The sequence below is a fragment of the Oncorhynchus clarkii genome, chromosome 12 (genome assembly GCF_045791955.1).
Source record: "Oncorhynchus clarkii lewisi isolate Uvic-CL-2024 chromosome 12, UVic_Ocla_1.0, whole genome shotgun sequence".
Taxonomy (NCBI): Eukaryota; Metazoa; Chordata; class Actinopteri; order Salmoniformes; family Salmonidae; genus Oncorhynchus; species Oncorhynchus clarkii.
In genome coordinates, this window is record NC_092158.1 from 29,084,285 (window position 1) to 29,102,137 (window position 17,853).

The 17,853-nt window shown below is 43.7% G+C and overlaps 1 protein-coding gene across 1 annotated transcript in view; it reads left to right on the plus strand.

Moving 5' to 3' along the window:
* The first annotated feature begins 3,513 nt into the window (after positions 1-3,513).
* Positions 3,514-17,853, plus strand: part of LOC139422993 (gap junction delta-2 protein-like) — a 28,407-nt gene continuing 14,067 nt past the window's right edge. Inside the window, exon 1 of the mRNA XM_071174529.1 lies at positions 3,514-3,835. Coding sequence (XP_071030630.1) covers positions 3,759-3,835 — 77 coding nt within the window. The 5' untranslated portion in view covers positions 3,514-3,758. The remainder of the gene's footprint in view (positions 3,836-17,853) is intronic.

Genomic DNA, 17,853 nt, shown 5'->3' on the forward strand with positions numbered 1-17,853 from the left:
TGGTTATTTCCTGTGAACTTAGTGGTGTTAGTGTGGAAAATATTTTAAGTCTAAATAATTTCCCCACAACATATATGGGTCAATAGGGGCAATGTTTAAGAAGTCTGACACATGGACAGACCGAGGTAGTGTATTGTATGGTACTGTACATTTCAGACCAGGTGAAGGACAGAGTATTGACCTTCTGTCAGGTATGGTTAGATGTCAAGGGGAAGTTACTGGGTAAAGTCAGAATGTATACTCTAATCTTGCCTGTCTGCACTCCCTATCAACACTGAATCCACTTTCTGACAACATCAATGTCCTACCAGCAAGCTACAAGCCCACCATTTGTCAGCTCTCATATCAGTTTGTGATTACAGCCTCCCAGCTATCACAGTGAATTTGGCTTGGCATTTTCTTATTGGGGTTGGTTTAACTCCCCTCTAACGTTGAAAGGGTAATGGTGTTGAGACATGCATAAATCTATTAGGTCTCTAACAGGAGCCCATCCCTTTACTGTCCTGCTGAGAGCCTGTACAGCCACTAGATGGCAGCCTCTCCAAAGACTGGCCAGGGGCCCATGAGCAGAAAAATCCACAGGAGAGTGATAGTGTTAAACTTGGATCTAAATCTGCTCCCTGATGAACATTTCCGACACACACCTGAACGCTGCTTCACACCAAACCTTGCATCCCCCTCTCCCTTCAGAGACCCGTTGACCTACGTAGTTCATATACTATCATTCTTATTTTGGTTAAGTGACCCCTGTTATTTAGAGTAGCTGGATAATTATCTGACTTCACACTTTGGGTTATTAAATGTCTGATCTCTTTTCATCTTATTTGATTCATACTCAACATTCAAGCTTGAAGCCCTAAATATGGAGTATCAATACAGGATTTTGACAAGGGAATAGCAACGTCTATCATTAATGATCAGCATCTTTGTGGCAAGAAAATCAGAAGAATTCCAGCTTTAAAATAGTCTTTTTGGAATATCCATTAATCTAAGATGTCCTTTTCCTGTTAATTAATTAAAGCAATTTGGTGTTTCCTATTTGGCCATCCAAGGTCATTTGTGTATGAATAATCTTGTGTGTGTATTTCATTGTTTACTTGTGTGTCTGTGTTTTAAGATGGCTGTTCCAGGTCACCGATGACACACCTGCGTCTCTCTCTCTCATGTGCCTTAGAGCTTTGAACTCAATCAGCCCTATCCCTGGCCAGCTGACAACAGCTCTCCAGAGCCGCTCTCACTAACCACTAAACCAGGTCCAAACATATTCCACTGATGCACCTCAGTCAGAGCTGTTGAGTTCAGTCTGCCTGCCACAGGACTGATATACCATGTGTCCTGGATGAGGGTGAGACCGTAAGCCCCCTCGCCCAAGATGCTGAACACACACAATGCTCCCTCCTTCCCTGCTCTCTCACTCACACACACACACGTACACAGAGCTAGTTAAGCCAATCCTTGATTCACTGCAGATGTTGCTGTGTAAGGTTTGTGGTTGTGAACTTGCTCCCTCTAGCCTGATTGACTCCGGAAGCCGTGGCTGGTTTTATGTAAGTGAATGCTCTAACAATGCATGCACTGTTACCATGACATCACAGGCACATGTTCTACTCACCTCTCACAAACCTGCACGCAATCTGAACACCAACCCCCCCCCCCCCCCCCTCCCCCCTCCTCCCTCCCTCTCACCTCCCTCTATTTCTCCTTATGGTCCAAAACTCCATATATCTGTCTGCCCATCTTCCGCTTGATGCTGTTACTGTTGGCTATGCACAGGTGTGGTAGAGCGTGTGTATCTGTGGGTGGGGGTATCCTACAGTATATACAGTCTCACACGTCATAATATTAATCTAATGAATTCAGTAATCAATGTCATGGCATAATACTATACTGTGCTCATCACTCCAGAGAGAGAGACAGAAGGGGATGGAATGGAGAAGGGGAAATGGACAGAATGTGATTAAGTGAATGAGGAGGGGGGGGGGGGAGATGATAGGGTTCTCGCAGAGATAAATAGGTGTGGAGGAAGGGGGGGGGGGTGCAGAACCATGATTCTCCTGCAATCCTCTCAACAGAAGCACTAGCAGGGTGATGTGTAACAGAAAGAACAAAAGTGAGAGAAAAAAAGAGAGACCATGTGTACAAGAGGATGATGAGAGACAGAGCTACAGTGAGAGAGAAAGATAGCTCTACCAAGACTCCACACAGACGAAGATTACCGAAAAAAGCAGGGAAGGAGAGGTGGCGGTAGAATCGCTTATTCCAATAGCATAGGGGGAGAGAACAGAGACGGCACAAGGGAGGGAGGAATTATTGCAAGCACAAGTGAAGCAGCGATCAGGGTAGCAATCCAAGCACATTTACTCGAGAAGGAAAGAGGATAGAGAGAGAGAGTGAGAAGGTGGTGGGGGGTGTGTGGCATGCTTACGGAGTGTGACATTGATAGAGCGAAACAGAGAGAGAGAGCGCGCAGAAAGGATAGGGAGGAACAGGAGGGTGACATTGATAGAGCAAAGCAGAGAGAGAGCGCGCAGAAAGGATAGGGAGGAACAGGAGGGTGACATTGATAGAGCAAAGCAGAGAGAAAGCGCGCAGAAAGGATAGGGAGGAACAGGAGGGTGACCTAGAGAGAAATAAGTAATCACAGAGAGAGTGAGCTCAACACACAAACACAAGTAGAGGGGGAAGCGAGGAGAGAGAAAGAGCAAAGTGAGTAAGAGAGTGAAAGAAGAGGAACGAGATGATGGAACCCAAAAATAGTTTTACTATATAGCCACTCATCCCTGCTCTCTGCGATAGACCTGACTCCAGGCTGAGGACTCTGCTGGAATTAGCTAGAGGGATGATACAGGACAACAGGTCTGCAGCACCACTGCCTCGGTGTATGCAGCAAGGCAGTTGATTTGTTACTGAGGGAGTGTGTGTGTGCCGGCAGGCTTTTTACAGTTTCTTGTCGTGATTGGGGGAGGAGCCACCGTTTCTCATGACAAGAAAATTAAGTAAGCATTACTGTGCATGCCAGGAGCTTTATTTGCAAATGTGTCTTTACATTCTAGCGTAGTAAATGCAGTAAGGATCCCGGGCAGTGGTCATAGTTTGTGTGTGAGTGTATCTACGGCTCTGCATGGAGGTGAGCAGAGGAAGGGTCAGCTGGGTGCAGTGTGCGGGGTTTGAGAAGGAAGGTTATAGGGAAGGTACTGAACACAATGCAAGGACAAGAGCTTCGCACTGATGGGAGGGAGTGCATATGAGGTACCAGGAGAGCCCTGGGTGTAGGGTGGAGGAAGGAGAAAGAGGGGGTAGGGAAGAGAGAGAGTGAGGGGGAGAAAAAGGGGGAGGAAGGAGATATAAAGGAGGAGGGAGAGAAGGAGAGAGAGAGTGAGCGAGATCATGGCTGTCAGATACAGTGAGCTATAGTATAGATCTGAGTGGTGCGGCAGGGGAAGGACGAGCTTCACTGCACAGGAAGGGGGAGAAAGGGAGGGAGGGGGAGAGAGGAGGAGAGTCAGACGGCACCGCTCCTCTGCCAGGAAGGGAAGAGCAGAACGGGACCGGACCGAGGGAGGACACACGTTCACCCCCACACAGTCACTCCTACAGAGAACCATCAGCCAGGTCAACGAGTAGAGGGCAGGAGAAGCTGGTGTGGGACGGGGGCGGATGCGCCCCCTCTGGCTGGAGCGCTGAGCCCAGGAGGAGGGGAAGGAAATGGGAGAGAGCCCCAGAGCCCCAGTTCCTCTGTAGGTTGAACCTGTCTTTCGATGACCATGGGGGAGTGGACCATTCTGGAGCGGCTGCTAGAGGCTGCTGTCCAGCAACATTCTACCATGATTGGGAGGTAAGACTTTCCTGCCACTCATCACCTCTGTATGTGTGTGTGTGTGTGTGTGTGCATGCGTGCGTGCGTGCGTGCGTGCGTGCGTGTAAAAGTTTTTTATTCTTAATTTTTTCATGTTTGTGTGATGATTGTGTTTTTCTGATTGAAAGTGTGTGTGTGTCTCAGCAGTAGCCTCTACTCTCTGCCTCCCCTTCCCTCCCCTGAAGTGGGTCTAGGGTTTCCAGTATGATGGTGTTGATGTGAGCCATGACCAGCCTTTTAAAGCACTTAATGGCTTCCGACGTGAGTGCTACGGGGTAGTCATTTAGGCAGATTACCTTCACATTCTTGGGCTAAGGGACTATGCTGGTCTGCTTGAAACATGTAGGTATTACAGACTCTGTCAGGGAGATGTTGAAAATGTCAGTGAAGACACTTGCCAGTTGCACGTCCTGGTAATCCGTTTGGCCCCGCGGCCTTGTGAATGTTTAAAGGTCTTGCTCACATCGGCTACGGAAGCGGGATCACGCAGTCATCCAGAACAGCTGGTGCTCTCATGCATGCTTCAGTGTTGCTTGCCTCGAAGTGAGCACAAAAGGTATTTAGCTTGTCTGTTAGGCCATCATTAGTTAAGGGACAAGCTAATTGAACATAATAAATAACTGGTATTAGAAGGCATTAGGGTTAATTAATGTTGATTTCAACTATTGGCACTGGTATTGATGGAGGGGCATTGGGGGATCTCTAGTAGAAGAGGAGAGAGAGATATACCGAGACAGAGGACAGAAATGGAAGTGTGGAAGAGAGCGGAGCAGCATGAGTTGGAGGAGGAGTTGAAGGTGGAAAAAATGAATCTGAACTTGGAGGAGACGAGATTGCTTTTTGTGTAATTTCTCTGGTTTTGTGTTCTCTAGTTACAGCAGTGTAGTGGCAGAAGGTCATGCATGAACAGATTGGAGTCTAATTAGCAGTGGAGACATGCATTGAGTACAAACATTCTGTAATAGATTATTTTTTAACCTGGGGTGTAAAAAATCTGCTTCATTGTCTCTCGCCTGTGTGATTAGTCAAATTCAAAGTGTGCTTTTCCACCCATTAACCACAATGTGAGTTACTGGTAAACTGCACTCACCATCTGTACAGAATAATCACACACACACAACATTGCCATTTCCACATGCTTGCTTACCCAGCGAAATACAGTGCCTTGCGAAAGTATTCGGCCCCCTTGAACTTTGCGACCTTTTGCCACATTTCAGGCTTCAAACATAAAGATATAAAACTGTATTTTTTTGTGAAGAATCAACAACAAGTGGGACACAATCATGAAGTGGAACGACATTTATTGGATATTTCAAACTTTTTTAACAAATTAAAGACTGAAAAATTGGGCGTGCAAAATTATTCAGCCCCTTTACTTTCAGTGCAGCAAACTCTCTCCAGTGAGGAGGTGAGGATCTCTGAATGATCCAATGTTGACCTAAATGACTAATGATGATAAATACAATCCACCTGTGTGTAATCAAGTCTCCGTATAAATGCACCTGCACTGTGATAGTCTCAGAGGTCTGTTAAAAGCGCAGAGAGCATCATGAAGAACAAGGAACACACCAGGCAGGTCCGAGATACTGTTGTGAAGAAGTTTAAAGCCGGATTTGGATACAAAAAGATTTCCCAAGCTTTAAACATCCCAAGGAGCACTGTGCAAGCGATAATATTGAAATGGAAGGAGTATCAGACCACTGCAAATCTACCAAGACCTGGCCGTCCCTCTAAACTTTCAGCTCATACAAGGAGAAGACTGATCAGAGATGCAGCCAAGAGGCCCATGATCACTCTGGATGAACTGCAGAGATCTACAGCTGAGGTGGGAGACTCTGTCCATAGGACAACAATCAGTCGTATATTGCACAAATCTGGCCTTTATGGAAGAGTGGCAAGAAGAAAGCCATTTCTTAAAGATATCCATAAAAAGTGTCGTTTAAAGTTTGCCACAAGCCACCTGGGAGACACACCAAACATGTGGAAGAAGGTGCTCTGGTCAGATGAAACCAAAATTGAACTTTTTGGCAACAATGCAAAACGTTATGTTTGGCGTAAAAGCAACACAGCTCATCACCCTGAACACACCATCCCCACTGTCAAACATGGTGGTGGCAGCATCATGGTTTGGGCCTGCTTTTCTTCAGCAGGGACAGGGAATATGGTTAAAATTGATGGGAAGATGGATGGAGCCAAATACAGGACCATTCTGGAAAAAAACCTGATGGAGTCTGCAAATGACCTGAGACTGGGACGGAGATTTGTCTTCCAACAAGACAATGATCCAAAACATAAAGCAAAATCTACAATGGAATGGTTCAAAAATAAACATATCCAGGTGTTAGAATGGCCAAGTCAAAGTCCAGACCTGAATCCAATCGAGAATCTGTGGAAATAACTGAAAACTGCTGTTCACAAATGCTCTCCATCCAACCTCACTGAGCTCGAGCTGTTTTGCAAGGAGGAATGGGAAAAAATGTCAGTCTCTCGATGTGCAAAACTGATAGAGACATACCCCAAGCAACTTACAGCTGTAATCGCAGCAAAAGGTGGCACTACAAAGTATTAACTTAAGGGGGCTGAATAATTTTGCACGCCCAATTTTTCAGTTTTTGATTTGTTAAAAAAGTTTGAAATATCCAATAAATGTCGTTCCACTTCATGATTGTGTCCCACTTGTTGTTGATTCTTCACAAAAAAATACAGTTTTATATCTTTATGTTTGAAGCCTGAAATGTGGCAAAAGGTCGCAAAGTTCAAGGGGGCCGAATACTTTCGCAAGGCACTGTATATAGCTGTATGATTTGAAGTACAGTCCAGTAGAGAAGAAATCTAGTGTACTCTCTCTTTCTGTCCTTCCGTGTTGAGCTGGGGAGCGTGGCTACAGAGCTTGGCTACTTGTGTTAGCATGGAGGCCAACTGAACTGCTGTGCTCATTAACCTCAACCCCAGGTAGTACCCTGCCACTAGGGCAACGCCTGACCTTCTCTCCCATCCTCTGTGTGTTGTGTGTGTTGTGTGTGTTGTGTATGTTTGTGTGTGTGTGTGTGTGTGTGTGTGCATAACGTCTATCAGAGTGTGTGGCTAGAAGGCTATATACAGTAGAGGAGAGTGGGGTAAGTCGTGCCAAAGGGTTAGTTGAGCCACCCCTTGTTTCTAGGAAACCATACACAAAATCAGTGACCAAATATTTAGGAAGAGGTTGTCATTTCATGGAGTCTGTGAAGGAAGAAGCCATATGTGGAAAGTGATAAGCAAGTTAGATCCAAAAAAACAGATTTTCACAAAGTCAAATGAATGCATTGTGTTATAAGTTTCATGATGCTTGTATGTAAACCAAAGTAGATGGTATAAATAATGTTTTATACAGCAGTTGAGATCTCTATAAGCTTCAATATGAGGTCATAAACCTAGCATGAAAGTGCATCCTTGTAGATTTGTGGGCTAATACAGTAAATATAGTTGCTTTAAGGTCAATTGTGCCATCTGTCCAGGGGAAAGTTGAGCCAATGGCTAATCAATATACCCCATACAAATGATGATTACATTTTGTCCATTTTATGCAAAGTATTTTGAAGACACCTCACATTCATGTGATTACTCAAGTTCGAATGATGACAAATTCATTCTTCAGTTGGGTTCGCCCCCTTCTAGGCCACAATTGAAGTGTTTTCTTCCCAGGTGAAATGCAAGGCATTGTCACTGGGTTATGAGGTTACACAAGCGGCCTGAGCTTATGTTGAAAGTGTTTTTAAAAAGTACAAAGTGTTAGAAATGTGTCCCCATGTTAACCCCATCACTATGCTCAATGTACCCATACTCGGGGTAAGTTGTGCCAAGAGACCACTTTTTTGCCAAGCTGTTTTCAAAACTGTTATGTTTACATGCATTCAGAATATTTCCAAGGATACACAACACCCTAAAAAATATGCAGATATCTTTGTTAGAAAGAATACTACATTTCCCTTGATGTAATAATGCTGAATGTAATACTATATAATTTAACTTTAAACTTTTCTTCAACAATGTGCGTTATGAAGATGCAACTATTTATGTATTGTTTAGTTTACTAAACTTCAGTTACATAATCACCTAAATCAACCTAATCAAATCGGAGGTGATTATTTAACTTGAGTTTACTAAACTTCAGTTACACAATCACCTAAATAATCAAATCGGAGGTGATTATTTAACTTGAGTTTACTAAACTGAGCAATACATAAATAGCCTCTTCATAATGCAAATTGTTTAAGAAAAGTTTCAAATTAAATCACGTTGACAGATATTTATGAGGTTTTCACTTTGGACAGTGGAATGGTATCAAATACATCAAACACGTGGTTTCCGTGTGTTTGATGCCATTCCATTTGCTCTGTTCCAGCCATTATTATGAGACGTCCTCCCCTCAGCAGCCTCCCCTGGTGTATATATATCTCTCCATGTGTCTGAGTGCCATTCGATTGATACACGGGATAAGGGATCTGAATTTTCTTCACATCTACTTTGAGTTGAGATCAAACCTCTGACAACTGGAATCATTGATAGCCTGTCTGGTGCAAAAGACGAATAAACTAATCAGAGAATTAATCAATTAATGAAACAATTCAGAAGCAGAGACAACTCTCTCAATTTGTCTGCAGCGTCTGACAGAGAGCATTATTAATGCAGACATGGACTTCTGTTCTTGTCTTTTATACTTAATCTGAGCGCTACTGTTGATCATGCATTTTACAGGCCCGACAAGAAAGGCTTTACCCCATATCAAACATACTTCAAGACTAATACTCCTCAAGCAAAATTTTGGTCAATCCTTTTATTAATTGTCACATCTTCCTCTGTAGCATCTATATGTGTGGTGTAAAAGGCATTGTGGTGTTTCCACATTCTATACCAGACGTGAGAAATAGCGAGAGACCAACTCTCTCGCTATCTCTCTCCGAACGATCTTCTTTACCCTAACCAATCAGGCTTCAAGACGGGTCATTCAACTGTGACTACTTTTCTCTGTGTCAAGGAGGCTCTCCGCTCTGCCAAAGCTCACTCTCTCTCCTGTGTTCTCATCCTCCTAGATCTATACGCTGCCTTCGAAACCATGAACCATCAGATCCTCTCCACCATATCAGGGCTGGGTGTCTTAGGCTCTGCACACTCTTGGATTGCATCCTACCTGGCAGGCCGCTCCCACCAGGTGACATGGAGAGGATCTGTGTTGGCACTACATACTCTCACGACTGGTGACCCACAGGGCTCGGTTCTAGGTCCTCTCCTGTTCTCTCTATACACCAAGCCACTCGGCTCCGTCATGTCCTCACATGGTCTCTCCTATGCTTGCTATGTGGATGACACTCAACTACTTTTCTCCTTCCCCCCTTCTGACACCCAGGTGGCGACACACATCTCTGCGTGCCTAGCAGATATCGAAGCTTGAATGAGAGCCCACCACCTCAAGCTCAACCTCGACAAGACGGAGCTGCTCTTCCTCCCGGGGAAGGCCTGCCCGTTCAAAGACCTCTCGATCACAGTTGAAAACTGCACGGTGTCCCCCTTCCAGAGGAAAATAACCTTGGTGTAAACCTGGACAACACCCTGTCATTCTCTGCAAACATCAAAGCAGTGACTCGCTCCTGCAGGTTCATGCTCTACAACATCTGTAAAGTACAACCCTACCTCACACAGGAAGTGGCGGAGACCCTAATCCAGGCACTTGCCATCTCCTGTCTGGACTACTGAAACTCGCTGTTGGCTCCCCACTTGTGCCATCAAACTCCTGCAACTTATCCAGAACGCTGCAGCCTGCCTGGTGTTCAACCTTCCCAAGTTCACCCATGTCACCCTGCTCCTCTGCACACTCCACTGGCTTCCAGTTGAAGCTTGCATCCACTACAAGACCATAGTACTGGAGCAGCAAGGGGAACTACCCCTTCCTACCTTGGGGCTATGCTCAAACCCTACACCCCGACCCTCCGTTCTGCCACCTCTGGTCTCTTGGGCATCCCACCCCTACCGGAGGGCAGGTCCAGCTCAGCCCAGTCCAAGCTTTCGGTGTCCTGGAACCCCAATGGTGGAACCAGCTTCCCCCTGAACCTAGGACAGCAGAGTCCTCGCCCATCTTCCGAAAACATCTGAAACCCTACCTCTTCAAAGAGTATCTTAAATAATCCAACACCACCCCCCCACATCACCTTCTCACACTGACCCCCCCCCCCCCCCCCCCAAAAAAAAATAAAATAAAATGCCTTTTGTGAACTAACACTCACTTACACTTTCTTTTAAGAGTGTCTGCTAAATTACTCAAATGTCAAATGTAAATAAGTGGTCATGTGAATTGTGAAATGGGTGGCCCTATAGTGCACCACAGATATTTGTCTCCTATTTGATGTCTGGGAGTTTGTACCTTTTGTCCCTCGGTAGCCTAGATAGATTCCTCTGGTTGCTCCTGTAGCTTGCTCAATACTGCTGATGTGGTCATGAGGGTGTGTTGTAAATGATCCCTTAGTGTTTGGGCCATGTTCAATCTGTTTGGCCAACAGAACTGTCTGGTTAGCCTCTAGGCATTAGCGGTAACTGATATCTCTGTGCTGGTCCATTCTGCCTGAACTTAGATGCTTATAGCTATTACAGCTATGGGACGTAGTGTTTAGATATATGCAGTGCATTCGGAAAGTATTCAGACCCCTTTACTTTTCCACATTTTGTTACGTTACACCATTATTAAAAAATGGATTAAATAATAATAATAATAATAAAATCTTCTTTAACCGACACACAATTCCACATACTCAGGTGCATTTTGTTTCCATTGATCATCCTTGACACTTGGAGTCCACCTGTGGTAAATTAAATTGATTGGACATGATTTAGAAAGGAATGATTTATAAGGACCCACAGCTGACAGTGCATGTCAGAGCAAAAGCAAGCCATGAGGTCGAAGGAATTGTCCATTGAGCTCCGAGACAGGATTGTATCGAGGCACAGATCTGGGGAAGGGTACCAAAAAATGTCTACAGCATTGAAGGTCCCCAAGAACACAGTGTCCTCTATCATTCTTAAATGGAGGAAGTTTGGGACCACCAAGAGCTGGCCGCTCAGCCAAACTGAGCAAATGGAGGAGAAGGGGCTTGGTCATGGAGGTGAACCCAATGGTCACTCTGACATGGCTCCAAAGTTCCTCTGTGGAGATGGGAGAACCTTCCAGAAGGACAACCATCTCTGCAGCACTCCACCAATCAGGCCTTTATGGTAGAGTGGCCAGACAGAAGCCAATCGTCAGTAAAAGACACATGACAGCCCACTTGGAGTTTGCCAAAAGGCACCTAAAGGACTCTCAGAACATGAAAAACAAGGTTATCTGGTCTGATGAAACCAATATTGAACTCTTTGGCCTGAATTCCAAGCATCACGTCTGGAGGTAACCTGGCACCATCCCTACGGTGAAGCATGGTGGTGGCAGCATCATGCTGTGGGAATGTTTTTAAGCCGCAGTGACTGGTAGACCAGTCAGGATCAAGGGAAAGATGAACGGCGCAAAGTACAGAGAGATCCTTCATGAAAACCTGTTCCAGAGCGCTCAGGACCTCAGACTGGGGTGAAGGTTCACCTTCAAACAAGACAATGACCCTAAGCACACAGCCAAGACAACGCAGGAGAGGCTTCGGGACAAATCTCTGAATGTCCTTGAGTGGCCCAGCCAGAGCCCGGACTTGAACCCAATCGAACATCTCTGGAGAGACCTGAAAATAGCTGTGCAGCGATGCTCCCCATCTAACCTGACAGAGCTTGAGAGGATCTGCAGAGAAGACTGGGAGAAACTTCCCATATACAGGTTTGCCAGGCTTGTAGCGCCATACTCAATAAGACTTGAGGCTGTAATTGCTGCCAAAAGTGCACCAACAAAGTACTGAGTAAAGTGTCTGAATACTTACTTAAATGTGACATTTCTGCTTTTTTATTTCTAATATATTTTAATATAAAAACCTGTTTTGTAGTCATTATGGTGTAATGTGTGTAGATTGATGAAAAAAGAAACAATTTAATCAATTTTACAATAAGGCTGTAACATAACAAAATGTGGAAAAAGTCAAGGGGTCTGAATTATTTCCGAATGCACTGTATATAGTGTATACAGGTTGCCTGGCTATCCAGACTCCTTGTTCCAGCCAAATGATATGCCCACAGATGTTAGTTTCTTCTCCGCAGTGAGTGTGAATCTGAGTACCCCCCTTCACCGAATGCGAACACATTCAGGGCCATCTGATTAGTGCAGAAACCGATGGGCTGGGCCAGAGCCAGAACACAAATACAGCAGTAATTGGCTTTGATACTCTGATTGGTTAGAGATGATCCTATGACTTTGTTTTGTACAGTGCCCCACCACAAATTACTTCAACGATGGCAGTCTCAGACGAAAGTACTGTATGTAGCCAACGACGAAGCAGCGGAATAATTAAGTGTGTCGCCGGGCTAGCAGGAGTCTTATTTAAACTACTGTAATGTGTTGGTGTAAGGCTGTGAAGTTGTGTTTCATGTGGTCAGACTGCTATTTCAGAGAAGTGTTTCTGGTAAACTCATTATACATCAGGGTCCTGTCATCTGTGTAATGTGGGATTAGAAGGTATGTATATGTGACCGTTCTGGTATAATCCTGTTGACTAGATTATCTCCTGACTTCAAATCAAGTCTCTGCCTTCCTCCTGCCGTCACTGTGGTGTATACTCTGTGTGTTTGTCCTAACTGTCCTCTATAACCTTTCGCTCACCTCCCCCCTCTTTCTCTGCTCCATTTGACACACACACACACACACACCACACACACACACACACACACACACACACACACACACACACACACACACACACACACACACACACACACACACACACACACACACACACACACACACACACACATACATAAACACACAACCACCTGTGATCTCTTTTACAAAGCTGTAATGCGCTTTTCCAGGAGAGAAATAAGCCTGGGGGTTCTTGTATTAAATCAGATTTAAACACCTTGCAGGTAAAAGTGAAAGGAAGTGTGTTGATGCATCATTTTCACTGCAATGCTGTTGTGGGGACAGTGCCAGAGAGGAGTGGTGCGAAAAGAGGGGATAATGGAGGACTAGTGGATCAGGGAGAGATGAAACAATGTAAACGAGGAGATGGATGGATGAGGAGGAAGGGATAAAGCTGCAGAGGCTGAGGAAAGAGAGGGGTTTGGAGCATGAATACACAGAGGAAGGAGGAGGAAAGAGGGGGGTTTGGAGCATGAATACACAGAGGAAGGAGGAGGAAAGAGAGGGGTTTGGAGCATGAATACACAGAGGAAGGAGGAGGAAAGAGGGGGGTTTGGAGCATGAATACACAGAGGAAGGAGGAGGAAAGAGAGGGGTTTGGAGCATGAATACACAGAGGAAGGAGGAGGAAAGAGAGGGGTTTGGAGCATGAATACACAGAGGAAGGAGGAGGAAAGAGAGGGGTTTGGAGCATGAATACACAGAGGAAGGAGGAGGAAAGAGAGGGGTTTGGAGCATGAATACACAGAAGAAGGAGGAGGAAAGAGAGGGTTTTGGAGCATGAATACACAGAGGAAGAAGGAGGAAAGAGAGGGAGAGGTTCCATGTGCAGACAATCTGAGTAGGCAGCACAGGTTGTTATCATGATCAGTGGCATGCAGTGGTGGAAAAAGTACCCAATTGTCATACTTGAGTAAAAGTAAAGATACCGTAATAGGAAATGATTCAAGTAAATACAAAGTCACCCAGTAAAATACTACTTGAGTAAAATTCTAAAAGTATTTGGTTTTAAATATACTTAACTATAAGTATAAAAGTAGAGGTATAAATCATTTCACATTACTTTTATTAAGCAAACCAGATGGCACAATTTTCTTGTTTTTTATTTATTTACAGATAGCCAGGAGCACACTCCAATACTCAGACATAATTTACAAACACAGCATTTGTGTTTAGTGAGTCCACCAGATCAGAGACAGTAGGGATGACCAGGGATGTTCTCTTGATAAGTGCATGAATTGGACCATTATCAGGTCCTGCTAAGCATTGAAAATGTAACGAGTACTTTTGGGTGTCAGGGAAAATGTATGGAGTAAAAAGTACATTATTTTCTTTAGGAATGGAGTATAAGTAAATGTTGCTTAAATAGCAAAGTAAAGTACAGATACTGAAAACTATACTTAGGGTTAGGGAGGAGAATATGGGATTTTAACTAGCTCAAACACAAATTGAGAGTGGGAGCAAGAGAGATGGGGGGAGATGGGGGAGAGAAAGAGGAGGAGCGAGGGAGAGACAGAAAGAGCGAGGGAGAGAGAGCAAGAGAGAGAGGGAGGGAGGGAGAGAGAGAGAGAGAGATGCATCTGCAGTGTGATAGCCATAGTGTTGTAATGTAATTCAGCTCTCTAATCTCTGTGCTTGGTCAGGTCTTCATTCATTATGTTCTGCCACCAGAAATTAGCTGTCTTATTATGGAGACATGCTCCATATGAGATTAAATGACATTTTCACTCTGGGTGTTCAGTATGTGTGGCTGAACATTATGTGACAGCTCTCTGTTTTTGTGCCCTTGGTGTTAGTGCACTGTCCATAACGTATATGTCACTGCTAGTTCTGTCTGTATGCATGCCTATTTGTGAGTGCTAGTATGTGTTTTTTAGGTGTTTTCCCAGTGCATCTGGTGTCAGTGCTCAGGGCCGGTGTTGCCCCTTGAGGCTGATGGCAACAGCTGCTGTGTGGATGAATGTGTGTGAGAGCCTCTGGGAGAGCCAGGGCCTGCGTGTCCAGCCAACACACCAGCTACTGCATGAGCTACCATAGGATCTAACACTGGAATTATGAACACACAGGTTAGGCAGCCTACACAGTAAACTGAAATATACTGTAGAAGCAATACAGGACAGCTACAGAGCATTTAGAGGCTATACATCAAATGCATTGGATATAATGTCTTCAAAGCTATGCAATATTACCAACACACCATTTCAAGTATAAACCATTTTCACACTGCAGATATTTCAACAGACACCGGCTCTACACTCAGTTTACTGGCTGTTTCTTCCTTTCAGCATAACTTTAAGAGCTCTAGTAGCCTGCTCCGATTTGTGATTATAATGTCATCCTGAATCCAAAGATAGCTTTTGAGACTCAATTATCCACTTGGGCTGCAATCAGACATGCTCTTTAGCTGGATGAGCTAATTGGGTCTCCAGTTAGAGACCTGGCTGTGGTGGATCGCTAGAGGCTGCAGGGTGGTTCACATCACATACCAGCCAAGAACGCCTTCATCACTGGTTCATTCATCTGGACTCACAACTGTGTATAAGCACACTGCTTGCAGTGTATGCTCACTGCTTGCTGTGTATGCACTGATCAATTGCAATACATATGCAATGCAGATCTGGAGAAGTTAGACCTTGAAAGTATAGTTTCGTCATATACTTCGAATCCTGTGGCTTTCAAGAGCTTTGTTTATACCTGGCACTAATCAGTGGTGCAAGGTATTTAAGTAAAAATACTTTAAGGTACTACTTAAGTAGTTTTTGGGTATCAGTACTATACTTTTTTAATTTTTGACAACTTTTACTTTTACTTCACTACATTCCTAAAGAAAATTATGTACTCCATACATTTTCCCTGACACTCAAAAGTACTTGTTACATTTTGAATGCTTAGCAGGACAGAAAATGGTCCAATTTGCACACTCATCAAGAGAACATCCCTGGTAATCCCTACTGCCTCTTATCTGGCGGACTCACTATACACAAATGCTTTGTTTTAAAATTATGTCTGAGTGTTGGAGTGTGAAGATTGTGCCATCTGGTTTGCTTAATATAAGGAATTTTGAATTATTCATACTTTTTAATCTACTTTTGATACTTAACTATATTTAAAAATAAATACTTTTAGACTTTTACTCATAATGAATATACACAGCAAGCAGCGTTACTATAGAAACAGCCTGTCCAGATTAATGTACCAGTGATGATGGCGTTCTTGGCCGGTCTCTTCCTATATGCAAATTATTTGACAGATATTCAGGATGTGGACACAATCAGGACAAAGGACGCATGTAGGGCACTCAGTGGGTGCATTTACACAAGCAGCCAAATTCTGATCTTTTTTCCATTGATTGGTATTGTGACCAATCACATTAGATTTTTTTCATATCAGATCTTTTTAAGAGCTTATCTGATTGGTCAAAATACCTATTAGTAAAAAGCATATGAGAATTGGGCTGCCTGTGTAAACATAGCCAGTGTGAGATTGACTGATGTAAGACATAATCATTTTTCAGCATGTCTTGCTGTGAGGGAACTGAGGCCGGAGCTTTGATGCCGTAATACAGCCCTGTGTAGATGTGGGGCCTGGATCCCCATCCTTGATCTTCTGGACCAGTTAAAACAGTTCAATCAATGGCCTTGTGTAAATTATGCCCTTGGCTTGATTGAAGAGGTTTCAAAAAAGCAGGCAAACTTCTAATTAAATCTTTTTGATCATCTGCAGTGGGCATCGGATATTCTGCTGGTTAGGGCCCAAGGGCCTTCTTCCCTTAATTTGCTCTAATGTATGGGCATTTCTCTCTCTGCAGGGTTTAGCAACACTGATGTTTCTAGATGACCTTCTTCCACTGCTTTCTGCTAATGCAGCAATCTACTCCATGCTGATTATCCTGTTCCACAGCAGAATACCACACACACACACACACACACACACACACACACGGAATCCCAAACCATCTCACACCTACACCCAGACAGTCCAACACTTGCATAAACCAACAGTTCAGTACTGCAGTAAAACTCACACTGTGCACAACCATCACATAACCTCAGTCAAGCATTGCAGGAAAAGCAACCCTGTGAATTCTACAGAGTCTAATAGATGGAAGGGAAACTTAATAACCTGTGTCTTTCTAAGGAAATACAAAACATGGAAATATCCAACCATATTCAATACAATAATATATTAAACAATATAGATGTAAGCAGCAATGAACGGGGTCCACAGGATGACAGAAAGGACACAAGATCAGTTGGATAACAAAGCAAGCACTCTATCATGTAGGAACTATCTTCCTTTATGTGCAATCAGTGAAAGTATTACTATGGTTTTCTCTCAATACCACAAGGATGACACAAGTGAAGTATAATGCTGTATGGTGGTTTTGAATGTGGCAGGTAATAATTTTTAAAGTCCGTACTTAATTTATTGAGTTTATATCTCAAATCTGGGGTCAATTTGACTAATGGTTTATGCTTCAGATTTGTGAAATATTTTCAATGTTATTTCCGTGATATGTCCCATTGTTAATCTGCATAATTTAAATCTCACATTCATTTCGATGAGACAAAGTCCACTCGATCAATAGTTATTGCTCTAGTAACCTATGTCACTGGTGCCAATTTTTTTTATTTTTTTTTATTTCACCTTTATTTAACCAGGTAGGCTAGTTGAGAACAAGTTCTCATTTGCAACTGCGACCTGGCCAAGATAAGGCATAGCAGTGTGAACAGACAACACAGAGTTACACATGGAGTAAACAATTAACAAGTCAATAACACAGTAGAAAAAAGGGGAGTCTATATATACATTGTGTGCAAAAGGCATGAGAAGGTAGGCAAATAATTACAATTATGCAGATTAACACTGGAGTGATAAATGATCAGATGGTTATGTAAAGGTAGAGATAGAGATATTGGTGTGCAAAAGAGCAGAAAAATAAATAAATAAAAACAGTATGGGGATGAGGTAGGTGAAAATGGGTGGGCTATTTACCAATAGACTATGTACAGCTGCAGCGATCGGTTAGCTGCTCAGATAGCAGATGTTTGAAGTTGGTGAGGGAGATAAAAGTCTCCAACTTCAGCGATTTTTGCAATTCGTTCCAATCACAGGCAGCAGAGAACTGGAACGAAAGGCGGCCAAATGAGGTGTTGGCTTTAGGGATGATCAGTGAGATACACCTGCTGGAGCGCGTGCTACG